Below are 17851 nucleotides of genomic sequence, written 5' to 3' on the forward strand. Positions count from 1 at the left end.
TATGGAATCTTTTTTTTTTTTTTTTAATTTATTTATTTTTGGCTGTATTGGGTCTTCGTTTCTGTGCGAGGGCTTCCTCTAGCTGTGGCAAGCAGGGGCCACTCTTCATCGCGGTGCGCGGGCCTCTCACTATCGTGGCCTCTCTTGTTGCGGAGCACAGGCTCCAGATGCGCAGGCTCAGTAGTTATGGCTCACGGGCCTAGTTGCTCCGCGGCATGTGGGATCTTCCCGGACCAGGGCTCGAACCCGTGTCCCCTGCATTAGCAGGCAGATTCTCAACCACTGCGCCACCAGGGAAGCCCTCAAGGTATTTTTTAATTTCCTTTGTGACTTCCTCATTGACCCATTGGTTTTTTAGTATCATGTTATTTAGTCTCCACATAATCATTTTTTTTCTCATTTCTTTTCCTGTGGTTGATCTCTAGTTTCATGCCATTGTGGTCAGAGAAGATGCTTGAAATAATTTCTATACTCTTAAATTTCTTAAAGTTAGTTTTGTGCCCTAGGATGTGGTCAATTCTAGAGAATGTTCCATGTGCACTTGAAAAGAATGTATATTCTGTGGTTTTTTTGGATGTAGTGCCCTGAAAATATCAATTAAGTCTAACTGTTCTATTGTATCATTTAGGACCTCTGTTGCCTCATTGGTTCTCTGTCTGGAAGATCTGTCCATTGATGTGAGTGGGGTGTTAACATCTCTTAGTATTTTTGTATTCCTATCGATTTCTCCATTTATGTCTGTTAGTATTTGTTTTATGTATTTCGGTCTTCCTATATTAGATGCATATATGTTGATGAGTGTAAAAGTCTCTTCTTGTATTGATTCTTTTATCATTATATAGTGTACTTCTTTATCTTTCTTTATAGCCTTTGCTTTAAAGACTATTTTGTCTGATATGAGTATTGCAACTCCCACTTCCTTGTCATGTCCATTTGCATGAAATAACTTTTTTTTTTTGGCTACATAGGTCTTCATTGCTGCATGTGGGCTTTCTCTAGTTGTGGCAAATGGAGGTTACTCTTTGTTGTGGTGTGCAGGCTTCTTATTGTGGTGGCTTCTCTTGTTGTGGAGCATGGGCTCTAGGCGTGCAGGCTTCAGTAGTTGCAGCATGTGGGCTCAGTAGTTGTGGCACATGGGCCCTAGAGCACAGGCTCAGTAGTTGCGGTGCACGGGCTTAGTTGATCTGTGGCATGTGGGATCTTCCCAGAGCAGGGATCAAACCCATGTCCCCTTCATTGGTAGGCAGATTCTTAACTACTGCACCACCAGGGAAGTCCCTGCATGAAATATCTTTTTCTATCCCCTCACTTTCAATCTATGTGTGCCCTTTTCCCTAAAGTGGGTCTCTTGTAGGCAGCATAGTGTAAGCTCTTGTCTTTTAAATCCAGCCTGCCACTCTATCTCTTTTGATTGGAACATTCAGTCCATTGACATTTAAAGTAATTATTGATATATATGTATTTATTGCCATTTCAAACCTTGTTTTCCAGTTGATTCTTTATTTCTTCTTTGTTCCTTTCTTTTTTCTTTTTGTGGTTTGATGATTTCCTTTTATTTTATACTTGTGTTCTCTTCTTTTAGGTTTTTGTGACTCTGTTGTAAGTTTTTTATTTGTGGTTACCCTGTTTTTCCAATATGTTAACCCCTTCCTATATCTGCTTGCTTTAGACTGATAGTGATATAGACTCAAACACATTCTAAAAAAAAGGGAAAAGAGGGCTTCCCTGGTGGCGCAGTGGTTAAGAATCTGCCTGCCAATGCAGGGGACATGGGTTCGAGCCCTGGTCCAGGAAGATCCCACATGCCACAGAGCAACTACGTCCGTGTGCCACAACTACTGAACCTGTGCTCTAGAGCCCGCAAGCCACAACTACTGAGCCTGCATGCCTAGAGTCCATGCTCTGCAACAAGAGAAGCCACCACAATGAGGAGCCTGTGCACTGCAATGAAGAGTAGTCCCTGCTCGCTGCAACTAGAGAAAGCCTGCATGCAGCAACAAAGACCCAACACAGCCAAAAAAATAAAAATAAATAAAATAAATAAAATTTTAAAAATAAATTTAAAAAAAGAATCTGGATTTTCTTACTCTCCTTCCCCACACTTTATGATTTTGATGTCTCTTTTTACATCTTCATGTTTATCCTTTGGCTGTTCCTTGTGTTTACCATTGCTTTCACAAATAGGTTTTTTTTCTTTCTTATCTGTATACTGGGTAATTTAAGTGATTTACTTTCCAGTTGGATTTACTCCTTCTTATTTCTTCTTGCTTCTTTTCTATTTAGAGATGACCTTTCAATATTTCTTTTAGGATAGGTTTAGTATTGCTGTATTCTTTTAGTTTTTGCTTTTCTGAGAAATTCTTTATTTCTCCACCTATTTTAAATGATAGTCTTGCTGGGTAGAGTATTCTAGGTGGCAGATTTTTCTCTTTCGAGACTTTGAATATATTTTGCAAAAGAAATCTTTTATTGCAAGGTTTTCTTTAAACACATTAAAGGGGAGGAAAAAAATAATCATCTGGAGAGATTCCAAAAAATGTATTTGATTAAATTCAACCCTGAATGACCAAAACAATCCTGAAAAGGAACAAAGTTAGAGGGCTCACACTTTCTGATTTCAAAACTTACTACAAAGCTACAGTAATCAAAACAGTGTGGCAGGGGTTTCCCTGGTGGCTCAGTGGTTGAGAATCTGCCTGCCGATGCGGGGGACACGGGTTCGAGCCCTGGTCTGGGAAGATCCCACATGCCACGGAGCAACTAGGCCCGTGAGCCACAACTACTGAGCCTGCGTGTCTGGAGCCTGTGCTCCTCAACAAGAGAGGCCGTGATAGTGAGAGGCCCGTGCACCGCGATGAAGAGTGGCCCCCACTTGCCACAACTAGAGAAAGCCCTCGCACAGAAACGAAGACCCAACACAGCCATAAATTTAAAAAAAAAAAAAATTTAATTAAAAAAAAAAAAACAGTGTGGCAGGGGCATAAGACAGACACAGGGTGCTGTGGAATAAAACAGAGGAGACCAGATATAAACCTTCAAATATATGGCCAAATGATTTTTGACAAGGATGCCAAGAACATTCAATAGGGAAAGGACAGCCTTTTCAACAAATGGTACTGTGAAAATTAGATATCCTCATGCAAAAGAATGAAGGTGAACCTTGCCTTAAATGATATAGAAAAATCAACTCAAATGTATCAAAGAGATAAATACAAAAACTAAGACTATAAAACTCTTAGAGGAAACACAGGGGAAAATCTTCATTACATTGGATTTAGCAACGATTTCTTGAATATGACACCAAAAGTATAGGCAACAAAAGAAAAAACAATTAAACCAGCCTTCATTAAAACGAAAAACTTTTGTGCATCAAACCATAATATCAGGAACTTCCCTGGTGGCACAGTGGTTAAGAATCTGCCTGCCACATATGGTCACCTTATCTTTGATAAAGGAGGCAAGAATATACAATGGAGAAAAGACAGCCTCTTCAATAAGTGGTGCTGGGAAAACCAGACAGTTACATGTAAAAGAATGAAATTAGAACACTCCCTAACACCATACACAAAAATAAACTCAAAATGGATTAAAGACCTAAATGTAAGGCCAGACACTATCAAACTCTTAGAGGAAAACGTAGGCAGAACACTCTATTACATAAACCACAGCAAGATCCTTTTTGACCCACCTCCTAGAGAAATGGAAATAAAAACACAAATAAACAAATGGGACCTAATGAAACTTAAAAGCTTTTGCACAGCAAAGGAAACCATAAACAAGACCAAAAGACAACCCTCAGAATGGGAGAAAATATATGCAAATGAAGCAACTGACAAAGAATTAACCTCCAAAATATACAAGCAGCTCATGCAGCTCAATATCAAAAAAACAAACAACCCAATCCAAAAATGGGCAGAAGATCTAAGTAGACATTTCTCCGAAGAAGGTATACAGATTGCCAACAAACACATGAAAGGATGCTCAACATCACTAATCATTAGAGAAATGCAAATCAAAACTACAATGTGGTATCCCCTCACACCGGTCAGGATGGCTATCATCAAAAAATCTAGAAACAATAAATGCTGGAGAGGGTGTGGAGAAAAGGTAACCCTCTTGCGCTCTTGGTGGGAATGAAAATTGATACAGCAACTATGGAGAACAGTATGGAGGTTCCTCAAAAAACTAAAAATAGAACTACCATATGACCCAGCAATCCTACTACTGGGCATATACCCTGAGAAAACCATAATTCAAAAAGACACATGCACCCCAATGTTCATTGCAGCTCTATTTACAATAGCCAGGTCATGGAAGCAACCTAAATGTCCATCGACGGATGAATGGATAATGAAGATGTGATACATATATACAATGGACTATTACTCAGCCATAAAAAGGAACAAAATTTGGTCATTTGTAGAGACATGGATGGATCTAGAGACTGTCATACAGAGTGAAGTAAGTCAGAAAGAGAAGAACAAATATCGTATATTAACGCATATATGTGGAACCTAGAAAAATGGTACAGATGAACTGGTTTGCAGGGCAGAAATAGAGGCACAGATGTAGAGAACAAACATATGGACACCCAGGGGAGAAAGTGACAGGGGGGTGGGGGTGTGATTAATTGGGAGATTGGGATTGACATATATACACTAATATGTGTAAAATGAATAACTAATAAGAACCTGCTGTATAAAAAAAATAAATTAAATAAAATTCAAAAATTCAGAAAAAAAGAACCCAGTAAATTTTAGGTTGCATAACCACAACACGTAATTTAGGTTGTTTTACTACCATAAAAAATAAAAAGAGAAAAGGATATAGATAGTGAAAATTCCAATTCACAACACACACAAGATTTTTGCACTTCGCTCAGAAAAGAAGTAAATAGAGTAATAAAATAAAACTGGGACTCTTTGTATGTGGGAAGGAGGCCTTGCCACGCCTCTGAGAGGAAGAGAGCAATTTCGGTAGAAGCACTTTCAGTTTATGAGAGAATGCCAAGAACATTGACTGCCTTGAGGTCTCCAGCACCATTCTCCACTGCTAAGAGCATGATCTGGCTGTTCCAGTTTCTCACGCTTGTCTTCTGCCTTAGCCCAGGTAAATGCTGAAGTGGACCCATGTAGTCTTGAGTCACTCCTGGTTTTGTGCAGCTTGCTCAATCTAAATCACCTATTTATAGGTGTCTGTCTCTCTGCCAGGGGATCCGGTGGGGCTCACAGTGGTGCCTGATGAACTGCCATTGCCTCTCAACCTAAAAGCTTATGGCCTGAGATGGTTCAGAGTTAACAGCTTCAACTGTGTTTTCATTTAAGTGAATTATCTGCTGGGGCATGGGAAATGTGCTTTTATGAGACAAGACTGTTTGGGGTTTATGACCAGCATGTTGTGGAATAAAGAGACCTAAAGTTAAGAAAAGAAGCCTTCTTACCAAATTAGCTACTATCTTACTGTGGTATCACAGGTAGGTTACATGTTCTTCCTGAGCCTCACGATCTTCATTGGAAATATTGAAACTCTATGGTTCAGCTTAGCCGAAATTTCTGAACCCAACTAAAACACGAGAAATAGTCCTCTCAGTTTTTGCTTACTGTGATAAAAAGCGTTCTCCAGCTTTCCTTTCCTTTGATGCAAGTCAGGGGCTATCTAGTCCAGCAGTACCTAATTTGGCAGACAGAAAGGAATTCTCTGATCCTGCCTGCCTCTCATTCCCTGCTGTCCGTTCCGTGGAAAGCATGAAGGTTCATGTCAGGTTTGGAGAACCACAAGTGGTCAACTGGGGCCAAAGTATAGGATGGGGCAGAAGACGAAACAGGAAAGCTAGCCCAGAACTAGCCCAGGGTAGCAGATAAAAATAGTTAATATTCACTGAGGGTTCATACTGTTCCAGGAACTGGGTCAAATGCTGTACATACATCATATACAAAAGCCTTATGACAGTTCTATGAGTCTATACTATTATTACACCCTTTTTAAATAACTTGCCCAAATCTCAATAGCCAGTAGGTGGCAAGCTCTTGCAATATTTTTGAGTAACAGTGACAGCTGAATAAACACGGTAGCAGCACAAGAGAAAGAAGGACAGAAGCAAAAATCACCATAGATGTAGAATTAACTAGATTAACTGGCAATGGGAATTAGGGGGGAAGAGACTTCACTGTCATCCAATAAATATTCATTGAGCACCTACTGGATGCCTGGCACTGTTCTAGTTCCTGGGGATACACCATAAACAAAGGAGGCAAAAATTCCTGCTCTCATGGAGTTAACTTTTTAACAGGGGAGACAAACTATAAACAAGATAAATAAGTGAAATAGTATATTTGATAGTGATAAATGATAAGAATGAAATAAATCAAGCAGGGAAAGGTGATATGAAATATTGTGGGGGGGGGAGGTGAAATTTCAGAGTAGCCAAAGAAGGTTACAAAGTTGCGGGCATGAGGGAGCAGGCATGAAGAGAAGGTGATTTCAATTTTGGAGCTACTAATTTTAAGATGTTACTGTGATATCCATGAGAAGATTTCCTGAAAGCAGCTGGAAATTTAGGACTGGAGGTAGAGCTGAGGCTGGAAGCTTAGAAGTCACAGCATAGAAGTAATAAATGAAGTTAAGGAGAAAAGTGTAAGGAGGACAGAAACTTGGGAAATATGTATAAGATGCAGAAAGAGGGAGAATTCACTTACACATTCAAGAGCCACTCCCCAGAGTAGGAGCAGAGACCCATGTCTTTGCCTCCTTGCAAAATTGAACCCATCTCTAGAATTAAATATTCTGAATGTCCTCAGGTTAAAATTTCCCTGCTTCTCCTCATTCCCATCAATACTTCTCATAAGGGCCCTATGAAATATACACTATCCTCACTTTAAGGAAGAGGAAAGAAGGCATACAACACTTAACTAACTTGCTTGATGTCACACTGTTATTGGGGAAGTGGGGATGGTGCAGAAAAGAAACATACTTGAATGTGTTTTGCAGGTGTTCTGAGGCCCAGGAGGAAAACAGTGATTGCCAGGGTTAGAAATCAGGGAGCCTGACTCCAGAGTCTGTGTTCATAACCCCTTTACTCTGCTAGTTAGTTTATACACAGTTATATATTCACATAAATGTATATATAATTATAAACTGTGATGCTAGGAAGAAAATAAGCAGGGTACTGATGCCGAAAACTTGGCTTCTGTACAGTGGTGCTGAATTGAATCTCAGAGACAGAGTTTTGGGTGAAATTGAAAAGTATAGCTTTATTGCTTTGCCAGACAAGGGAGACACAGCAGGCTCCTGTCTTCAAAAACTGTGTGTCCCAACCTGGGAGAATTTGGTGAGGAGTTTTATAGCAACGGTTCAAGGTTGGGGTTGCTGATAAGATTAGGGTGTGTGCAGGACCTGCACTCCTTTAATTTGGTCTCAGGTAATCTGATGAGTTTCTATGGTTCCTTTAATCTGGCCTCAGGTGGTCTTCTTGAAGAGCTTCTCTGGTTCCTTTAATCTGGAATGAAGAATGCTGATATTTTCCATTTGTTGGGTTTTAGTTCTGTAGAGCAGCTCAAAGATATTGTTGTGTATCCCTTGAGGCAGAACTAGGACCCTGCCCCAAGGCTGCACTATTGTTTCTTGGCTGCTCCTCTCTCGTCTCTGCATCCCCTCTCTTCCCTGATTAGCAACTGTTCTAATCTGCCCTTCGGAACTCAGGGAAGGTCATGGAGGCTGGAGTCTATTCCCTACAAACAAGAAATGGGGACCATAAAGGCTTCCATGCCCAGGAGTCCCCACAGTGTCCTTCTTGGTTTCAGTACCATTGGAGAGAAAAACAAGAGGATCTGCTTTGGATGAGGTGATGTGGAATGGATTTTCTGGAAAAGTAGCATCTCCTCTGATATTTAAAGAGTATGAGGAGTCAAACGGGGAGGAGTCTAATGAAGAAGCATTCAAAGCAGTGGGAATTACATGTGCAAAGGCCCTGGTGCAGGGAAGAGTTTGGAGTGATTAAGGAAGGGGAAAAAACCACTGTGACAAGAGTATGGCACAAATAAAATCAATCTTGAAAACAAGCATGAAGGAAGATGACTCATGCCAGACTACATTCTTTCAAGGGACTGGACACCATAACTTTTTCCTTTGAAGAAATGTATCTGAAAAGATAAACCATGTTAAGAAATAATCCCAATTGGTATAACTGAAATCAGACATTATCATGCCCTGGAGAAAATGAATCTCATTTGCTTCTCCGTTTTATTCTTTATAGGTGGGAACTTACTTATCAAATGTTAATATGAATACAAAGTATTAGGGAATCTTATTATAATGCTGATTCTGGAATGGAGACTAAGATTCTGCATTTATAACAAGCTCCCAGGCAACCCCAATCCTGCTTCATGAACCATACTCATGAGACTTTAGTCACAGTGGAGTTGGAGGGATGGAGAAATAAGAACAAATTCTTCAAGTGTGTTTGCAAGAAGCAGATACATGTATTCTGATGCTGAAGAAAGAACAGTAGTAGGAAATATATGTACAGCCAATACACATGGGCCAACCGAATGATTCTGACGTTTTGAGTCAAAAACTTACAGGCTCTTCTGCTAAAAGATTGTAATCCAATGACTCCCCTTCCCCTGAGGAGCATTATCTACTTCTTACTAACCATCCACACCTTCAAATGTTTATTGTTGCTCACCATAGGCAGAGAGTTGTTTATATTTTGTCACTATCCTCAAGGACAACTGTGTCTTTCCACCTCTCAGAATCTGTGGTCTGTGCCCACTGGACTGCCAGCCTTCCACACCTCCCAGTTTTCAGCCTCCCACTACAGATCTAGCCTCAGTTGTGTCTCCGTGTGCACACAAAATTTTTGTCTTTCTTTTTTTTCATTAAGGTGAAATTCACAAAACAAAATAATAATATTAAAATGTACAATTCAGTGACATTTAGTAAATTCACAATGTTGGGCAACCACCACTTCTATTGCTCCAAAACACTTAGTCACCCCAAAAGAAAACCTTGTACCCATTAAACAATCACTTCTCATTTCTCCTTCCCCCTATCCCTCTTCAAACACCAATCCACTTTCTGGCTCAATGGGTTTACCTATTCTGAATATTTCATATAAATGAAATCATGCAACATGTGACTTTTTATGTCTGACTTCTTTCACTTAGTACAATGTTTTCAATGTTTATTCATATTGTATTGTGTATCAGTACTTTATTCCTTTTTATTGCTGAATAAGATTCCATTGTATGTGTGTACCATATTTATTTATCCACTCATCTACTGATGGACATTTGTGTTGTTTCCACCTTTTGGCTTTTGCAAATAGTTCTATTATGAAGACTTTTGTACAAGTATTGTTTTCAATTTTTCTGGGTATATACCCAGGAATGAAATTGCTGGATCATATGGTAATGTTGTACTTAATTTTTTGAGGGATCACTAAATAGTTTTTTCCACAGTGGCTGTACCAGTTTACAATCCCACCAGCAATGTATAAGCGTTCTAATTTCTCCACATCCTTACCAAAACTTATTTTCCAATTATTTACTATTATTATTGTTGTTATTATTATTAATCACCATCTTAGTACATGTAAAGTCTCTTGTGATTTTGATTTGCATTTCCCTAACAACAAATGATATTGAGCATCTTTTCATGTGCTTATTGGCTGTTTGTATATTTTCTTTGGAGAAATGTCTATTCAAGTCCTTTGTCCCTTTTTGATTAGATTATTTGCCTTTTTTTTTTTGAGCTATAAGAGCTCTTTAACTACTTTGAATACTAGACCCTTATCAGTTATATGATTTATAAATATTTTCTCCTATTCTGTAAGTTTTCTTTTCATTACCTGATAATGTCCTTTGATGCACAAAAGTTTTTAATTTTGATGAAGTCTAATTTATCTATTTTTTCTTCTCCTGCTCACACTTTTGTTGTCATATCTAAGAATTCATTGCCAAATCCAAGATCATGTAAATTTACCCCTATGTTTTCTTCTAAGAGTTTCATAATTTTTTGCTTTCATATTTAGGTCATTGAAACATTTTGAGTTGATTTTTGTATAGGTGTGAGGTAGGTGTTCAACTTCATTCTTTTGTTTATAGACATCTGGTTGTCCCAGTACTATTTGTTGAAGCAACCATTCTTTCCCCATTGAACGATCTTGGCATTCTTGTCAAAAATTAATTGTCCATAAATGTATGGGTTTATTTATGGACTCTCAATTCAATTCCGTATAGACATCTATATGTCTATCCTGATACCAGCAATACACTGGCATGTGATTAACGTAGCTGTGGAAATTTTTAAATTGGGAAGTGCGAGTTCTCCAATTTGTTTTTATTTTTCAATATAGTTTTGGCTAGTTGGGGTCCCTTCCAATTCCATATGAATTTGAAGAATGGCTTTTCTATTTATGAAAAAAAAGTCACAAAAATCATTGGAATTTTGATAGAGATTGAATTGAATCTGTAACTTGCTTTGGGTAGTATTGCCAAATACATAATCTTAAGTCCTACAATCCATGAACATAGGATGTCTTTCCATTTATTTAGGTATTCTTTAATTTCTTTCAAAATGTTTCATAGTTTTCAGTGTATAAGTATTGAACCTCCTCGGCTAAATTATTCATAGATATTTAATTATTTTGGATGCTATTATATATGGAATTGTTCTCCTAATTTCCTTTTCAGATTGTTCATTGCTAGTGTTTAAAAATACAATATGTATTTGTAAAATACAAATTAAAAATATACAATTGTAAATTTACAATTGTAAAAATACGTGTTGTAATTGTAAATTTTTGTAAATTGATCTTCTATGCTACAACTTTGCTTAATTCATTTATTAGTTCTGATAGTTTTTTGTGGATTCTTTTTTTTTTTTTTTTTTTTTTTTTTTTTACTTTTTATTTTATATTGGAGTATAGCCGATTAACAGTGTTGTGATAGGTTCAGGTGCACAGCAAAGGGACTCAGTCAGCCATACATATACATGTAACCATTCTCACCCAAACTCCCCTCCCATCCAGGCTGCCACATAACATTGAGCAGAGTTCCCTGTGTAATACAGTAGGTCCTTGTTGGTTATCCATTTTAAATATAGCAGTGTGAACATGTCAATCCCAAACTCCCTGACTATCCTTTCCCCCGATCCTTCCCCCCTGTAACCATAAGTTCATTCTCTAAGTCTGTGAGTCTGTTTCTGTTTTGTAAATAAGTTCATTTGTATCATTTCTTTTTAGATTCTGCATATAAGGGATATCATACAATATTTTTCTTCCTCTGTCTGACTTATTTCACTCCATATGACAATCTCTAGGTCCATCCATTTTGCTGCAAATGGCATTATTTCATTCTTTTTAATGGCTGAGTAATATTCCATCATATATATATATATACCACATCTTCTTTATCCATTGCTCTGTTGATGGACATTTAGGTTGCTTCCATGTCTTAGCTATTGTAAACAGTGCTGCAATGAACATTGGGGTGCATGTATCCTTTCAGACCATGTTTTTCTCTGGATATATGCCCAGGAGTGGGATTGCAGAGTCATATGGTAGCTGTATTTTTAGTTTTTTAAGGAACTTCCATACTGTTCTCCACAGTGGCTGTACCAGTTTACATTCCCACCAACAGTGTAAGAGGGTCCCCTTCTCTACACACCCTCTCCAGCATTTATTGTTTGTGGATTTTTTGATGATAGCCATTTTGACTGGTGTGAGGTGATATCTCATTGTAGTTTTGATTTGCATTTCTCTAATAATTAGCGATGTTGAGCATCTTTTCATGTGCCTGTTGGCCATCTGTATGTCTTCTTTGGAGAAATGTCTATTTAAGTCTTCTGCCCATTTTTTAAATTGTGTTGTTTGTTTTGATGATATTAAGCCTCATGAGCTGTTTGTAAATTTTGGAGACTAACCCCTTGTTGGTCACATCATTTGTAAATATTTTCTCCCAATCTGTGGGTTGTCTTTTCGTTTTGTTTATGGTTCCCTTTGCTGTGCAAAAATCTTTTAAGTTTAATTAGGTCCCATTCATTTATTTTTGTTTTTATTTCTATTATTCTGAGAGACAGATCAAAAAAGATATTGCTGCAATTTATGTCAGAGAGCGTTCTGCCTATGTTTTCCTCTAAGAATTTTATAGGTTAGGTCTTTAATCCATTTTGAGTTTATTTTTGTGTATGGTGTTAAAGAATGATCTGATTTCATTTTTGCACATGTAGCTGTCCAGTTTTCCCAGCACCATTTGTTGAAGAGACCGTCTTTCCACCATTGTGTAGTCTTGCCTCCTTTGTCATAGATTAATTGACCATAGGTGTGTGGGTTTATTTCTGGGCTTTCCATCCTGTTCCATTGATATATATTTCTATTTTTGTGCCAGTACCATACTCTTTTGATGACTGTAGCTTTGTAGTATAGTCTGAAGTCAGGGAGCCTGATGCTTCCAGCTCCGTTTTTCTTTCTCAAGATTGTTTTGGATATTTGAGGTCTTTTGTGTTTCCATACAAATTAAGATTTTCTTTGTTCTAGTTCTGTGAAACATGCCATTGGTAATTTGATAAGAATTGCATTGAATCTGTAGATTGCCTTGGGTAGTATTGTCATTTTAACAGTACTGATTCTTCCAATTCAAGAACATCGTATATCTTTCCACCTGTTTGTGTCATCTTCGATTTCTTTCATCAGTATCTTACAGTTTTCAAAGTACAGGTCTTTTCTCTCCTTAGGTAGGTATATTCCTAGGTATTTTATTCTTTTTTATGTGGTGGTAAATGGGATTGTTTCTTAAATTTCTCTCTCTGAATTTCATTGTTAGTATATAGAAATGCAACAGGTTTCTGTGTATTAATTTTACATTGTGCAAGTTTACGGAATTCATTGATTATCTCTAGTAGTTTTCTGGTAACATATTTACGATTCTCTATGTATAGTATCATGTCATCTGCAAACAGAGGCAGTTTTACTTCTTCTTTGCCAATTTGGATTCGTTTTATTTCTTTTTCTTCTCTGATTGCCATGGCTAGGACTTCCAAAACTATGCTGAATGAAAGTGCTGAGAGTGGAAATCCTTGTCTTTTTCCTGATCTTAGAGGAAATGCTTTCAGCTTTTCACCATTGAGTATGATGTTAGCTATAGTTTTGTCATATATGGCCTTTATTATGTTGCGGTATGTTCCCTCTTTGCCTACTTTCTGGGGAGTTTTTATCATAAATGGGTGTTGAATTTTGTCAAAAGATTTTTCTGCATCTATTGAGATGATCACATGGTTTTTTTCTTCAATTTGTTGATGTGGTGTATCACACTGGTTGATTTGTGGATATTGAAAAATCCTTGCATTCCTGGGATAAATCCCACTTGATCATGGTATATGATCCTTTTAATGTACTGTTGGATTCAGATTGCTAGTATTTTATTGAGGATTTTTGAGTCTATGCTCATCAGTGATATTGGCCTGTAATTTTCCTTTTTCGTGGTATCTTTGTCTTGTGTCAGGGTGATGGTGGCCTCATAGAATGAGTTTGGGAATTTTCCTTCCTCTGCAATTTTTCGGAACAGTTTCAAAAGGATAAGTGTGAGCTCCTCCCTCAATGTTTGATAGAATTCGCCTGTGAAGCCATCAGGTCCTGGACTTTTGTTTTTTGGGAGATTTTTAATCACAGTTTCCATTTCAGTACTTGTGATTGGTCTGTTCATATTTTCTATTTCTTCCTGGTTCATTCTTGGGTGACTCTACCTTTCTAAGAATTTGTCCGTTTCTTCCAGGTTGTCCATTTTATTGGCATACAGTTGCTTGTAGTAGTCTCTCATGATCCTTTGTATTTCTGTGGTGTCATTTGTAACTCCTCCTTTTTCATTTCCAATATTATTGATTTGAATCCTCTCCCTTTTCTTCTTGATGAGCCTGGTTAAACGTTTATCAATTTTGTTTACCTTTTCAAAGAACCAGCTTTTAGTTTCATTGATCTTTGCTACTGTTTTCCTTGTCTCTATTTGATTTATTTATGCTCTGATCTTTATGATTTCTTTCCTCCTAGTAACTTTGGGGGTTTTTTTGTTGTTATTCTTCTTCTTTCTCTAGTAACTTTAAGTGTAAGGTTAGGTTGTTCATTTGAGATTTTTATTGTTTCCTGAGGTAAGATTGTATTGCTATAAACTTCCGTCTTAGAACTGCTTTTGAGGCATCCCATAGGTTTTGAATCATTGTGCTTTCATTTTCATTTGTCTGTAGGTATTTTTTAATTTCCTTTTTATTTCTTTAATGATCCATTGGTTCTTTAGTAGCATATTTTTTAGCCTCCACATGTTTGTGTTTTTTATAGTTTTTTTCCTGTGGTTTATTTTTAATCTCATAACGTTGTGATCAGAAAAGATGCTTGATATGATTTCAATTTTCTTAAATTTACTGAGGCTTGCCTTGTGGCCCAGCATGTGGTCAATCCTGGAGAATGTTCCATGTACACTTGAGAAGAAGATGTATTCTGCTGCTTTTGGATGGAATGCTCTATAAATATAAATTAAGTCCATTTGGTCTAATGTGTCATTTAAGGCCTGTATTTCCTTATTGATTTTCTGTCCAGATGATCTGTCCATTAGTGAAAGTGGGGTGTTAAAGTCCCCCATTATTATCGTGTTACTGCTGATTTCTCCCTTTATGGCTGTTAGTACTTGCCTTATATATTGAGGTGCTCCTATGTTGGGTGCATATATATTTACAATTGTTATATCTTCTTCTTGGACTGATCCCTTGATCATTATGTAGTGTCCTTCTTTATCTCTTAAAACAGTCTTTATTTTAAAGTCTATTTTGTCTGATATGAGTATTACTACTCCAGCTTTATTTTGGTTTCCATTTGCATGGAATACCTTCTTCCATCCCCTCACTTTCAGTCTGTATGTGTCCCTAGGTCTGAGATGGGTCCCTTGTAGACAGCATATATACAAGTCTTGTTTTTTTATCCACTCAACCAGTCTATGTCTTGTGGTTGGCACATTTAATCCATTTACATTTAAGATAATTATCAATATATGCATTCGTATTGCCATTTTCTTAGTTGTTTTGGGTTTGTTTTTGTTGGTCTTTTTTCTTCCCTTCCTCTTTTGTTCTTTTCTCTTGTGACTTGATGACTGTCTTTAGTGTTGTGTTTGGGTTGCTTTTTCTTTTGTGTGTGAGTATCTGTTGCAGTTTTTGGGTTTGCTGTTCCCATGAGGTTTTGATATATCAGTCTATATATGTGCAAGGTTTTTTTGTGGTTGTTGTTTTTTTTTGTTTGTTTGTTTGTTGTTGTTGTTTTAAGTTGCTAGTCTCTTTCCTGCCTAGAGGAGTTTCTTTAACATTTGTTGCAAGGCTGGTCTGGTGGTGCTGAATTCTCTTAGCTTTTGCTTGTCTGTAAAGGTTTTGACTTCTCCTTCAAATCTGAATGAGAGTCTTGCTGGGTAGAGTATTCTTGGTTGTAGGTTCTTCCCTTCCATCATTTTAAATATATCATGCCTGAGAGACCTTCAAGATGGTGGAGGAGTAAGACGTGCAGATCACCTTCCTCCCCACAAATACATCAGAAATACATCTACATGTGGAACAACTCCTACAGAACACCTACTGAATGCTGGCAGAAGACCTAAGACTTCCCAAAAGGCAAGAAACTCCCCACGTACCTGGGTAGGGCAAAAGAAAAAAGAAAAAAACAGAGATAAAAGAATAGGGAAGGGACCTGCACCTCTGGGAGGGAGCTGTGAAGGAGGAAAAGTTTCCACACACTAGGAAGCTCCTTCACTGGTGGAGATGGGGGATGGGCGGGGGGGGGAAGCTTCAGAGCCATGGAGGAGAGTGCAGCAACAGGGGTGCAGAGGGCAAAGTGGAGAGATTCCCACACAGAGAATCGGTGCCGACCAGCACTCACCAGCCTGAGAGGCTTGTCTGCTCGCCAGCCGGGGTAGGTGGGAGCTGGGATCTGAGGCTTGGGCTTTGGAGGTCAGGTCCCAGGGAGAGGACTGGAGTTGGCTGCATGAACACAGTCTGAAGGGGGCTAGTGCTCCACAGCTAGTGGGGAAGGAGTCCGGGAAAAAGTCTGGACCTGACTAAGAGGCAAGAGACCATTGTTTAGGGGTGCATGAGGAGAGGAGATTCACAGCACCGCCTAAATGAGCTCCAGAGACAGGTGCGAGCTATCAACACAGACACCAGAGACGGGCATGAGATGCTAAGGCTGCTGCTGCAGCCACCAAGAAGCCTGTGTGCAAGCAGGTCACTATCCGCACCTCCCCTCCTGGGCGTCTGTGCAGCCCGCCACGACCAGGGTCCCGTGATCCAGGGACAACTTCCCCAGGAGAACACACGGCACGCCTCAGGCTGTTGCAATGTCACCCCAGCCTCTGCCACCACAGGCTCACCTGACATTCCGTACCCCTCCCTCCCCCCTGCCTGGGTGAGCCAGAGCCCCCTAATCAGCTGCTACTGTAACCCCATCCTGTCTGAGCAAAGAACAGACGCCCTCAGGTGACCTACACGCAGAGGCGGGGCAAAATCCAAAGCTGAACCCCAGGAGCTGTGCAAACAAAGAAGAGAAAGGGAAATTTCTCCCAGCAGCCTCAGGAGCAGTGGATTATATCTCCACAGTCAACTTGATGTACCCTGCATCTGTAGAATACCTGAATAGACAACAAATCATCCCAAAATTGAGGCGGTGGATTTTGGGAGCAACTGTAGACTTGGGGTTTGCTTTCTGCATCTAATTTGTTCCTGGCTTTGTGTTTATCTTAGTTTAGTATTTAGAGTTTATTAGCATTGGAAGATTTGTTTATTGATTTGGTTGCTCTCTTCCTCCTTTTATATATAGATAGATAGATAGATGATAGATAGATAGATAGATTTTTTTTCCTTTTTCTCTTTTTGTGAATGTGTATGTGTATGCTTCTTTGTGTAACTTCGTCTGTATAGTTTTGCTTTTACCATTTGTCCTAGGGTTCTGTCTGTCCGTTTTTTTGTTGTTGTTTTTTTTTTAGTATAATTTTTAGCACTTGTTATCATTGGTGGATTTGTTTTTTGGTTTGGTTGCTCTCTTCTTTGTTTCTTTTTTTTTTCTTTTTTTATTATTTTTTTAATTTTAATAATTATTTTTAATAACTTGTATTTTATTATTTTTTTTCTTTCTTTCTTGTTTTTTGCCCTTTTCTTCTGAGCTGTGTGGCTGGCAGGGTCTTGGTGCTCCGGCTGTGTGTTAGGCCTGTGCCTCTGAGGTGGGAGAGCTGAGTTCAGGACATTGGTCCACCGGAGACCTCCCAGCTCCACGTAATATCAAACAGCAAAAGCTCTCCCAGAGATCTCCATCTCAACACTAAGACCCAGCTCCACTCAATGACGAGCAAGATACAGTGCTGGACACCCTATGCCAAACAACTACCAAGACAGGAACACAACCCCACCCATTAGCAGAGAGACTGCCTAAAATCATAATAAGGTCACAAGCACCCCAAAACACACCACCGGACGTGATCGTGACCACCAGAAAGACAAGATCCAGCCTCATCCACCAGAACACAGGCACTAGTCCCCTCCACCAGGAAGCCTACACAACCCACTGAACCAACCTTAGCCACTGGACCACTGGGGGCAGACACCAAAAACAATGGGAACTACGAACTTGCAGCCTGTGAAAAGGAGACCCCAAACACAGTAAGTGAAGCAAAATGAGAAGACAGAGAAATACACAGCAGATGAAGGAGCAAGGTAAAAACCACCAAACCAAACAAATGAAGAGGAAATAGGAAGTCTACCTGAAAAAGAATTCAGAACAATGATAGTTCTTCTGCCTCAGTTATTCTGCTATTGATTCCTTCCAGTATAGTTT

General features: G+C 38.8%; 1 protein-coding gene across 3 annotated transcripts in view; it reads left to right on the top strand.

The window, feature by feature from the left end:
• SLAMF6 (SLAM family member 6) overlaps nt 1-17851 on the top strand; it is a 46320-nt gene that overhangs the window by 10464 nt on the left and 18005 nt on the right. The window contains exon 2 of one of the 3 annotated variants that reach the window (XM_082406602.1): nt 308-5109. In XM_082406602.1, the coding sequence (XP_082262728.1) occupies nt 5004-5109 (106 nt within the window). In that variant the 5' untranslated portion in view covers nt 308-5003. Of the gene's footprint in view, nt 1-47; nt 5110-5332; nt 17677-17851 lie in introns of those variants that run through there. The other 2 variants (XM_082406603.1, XM_082406604.1) reach the window with 2 other exon arrangements.

The sequence above is a fragment of the Balaenoptera borealis genome (assembly GCF_965194805.1).
Source record: "Balaenoptera borealis genome assembly, chromosome: 1".
In the NCBI taxonomy this organism is placed as follows: domain Eukaryota; kingdom Metazoa; phylum Chordata; class Mammalia; order Artiodactyla; family Balaenopteridae; genus Balaenoptera; species Balaenoptera borealis.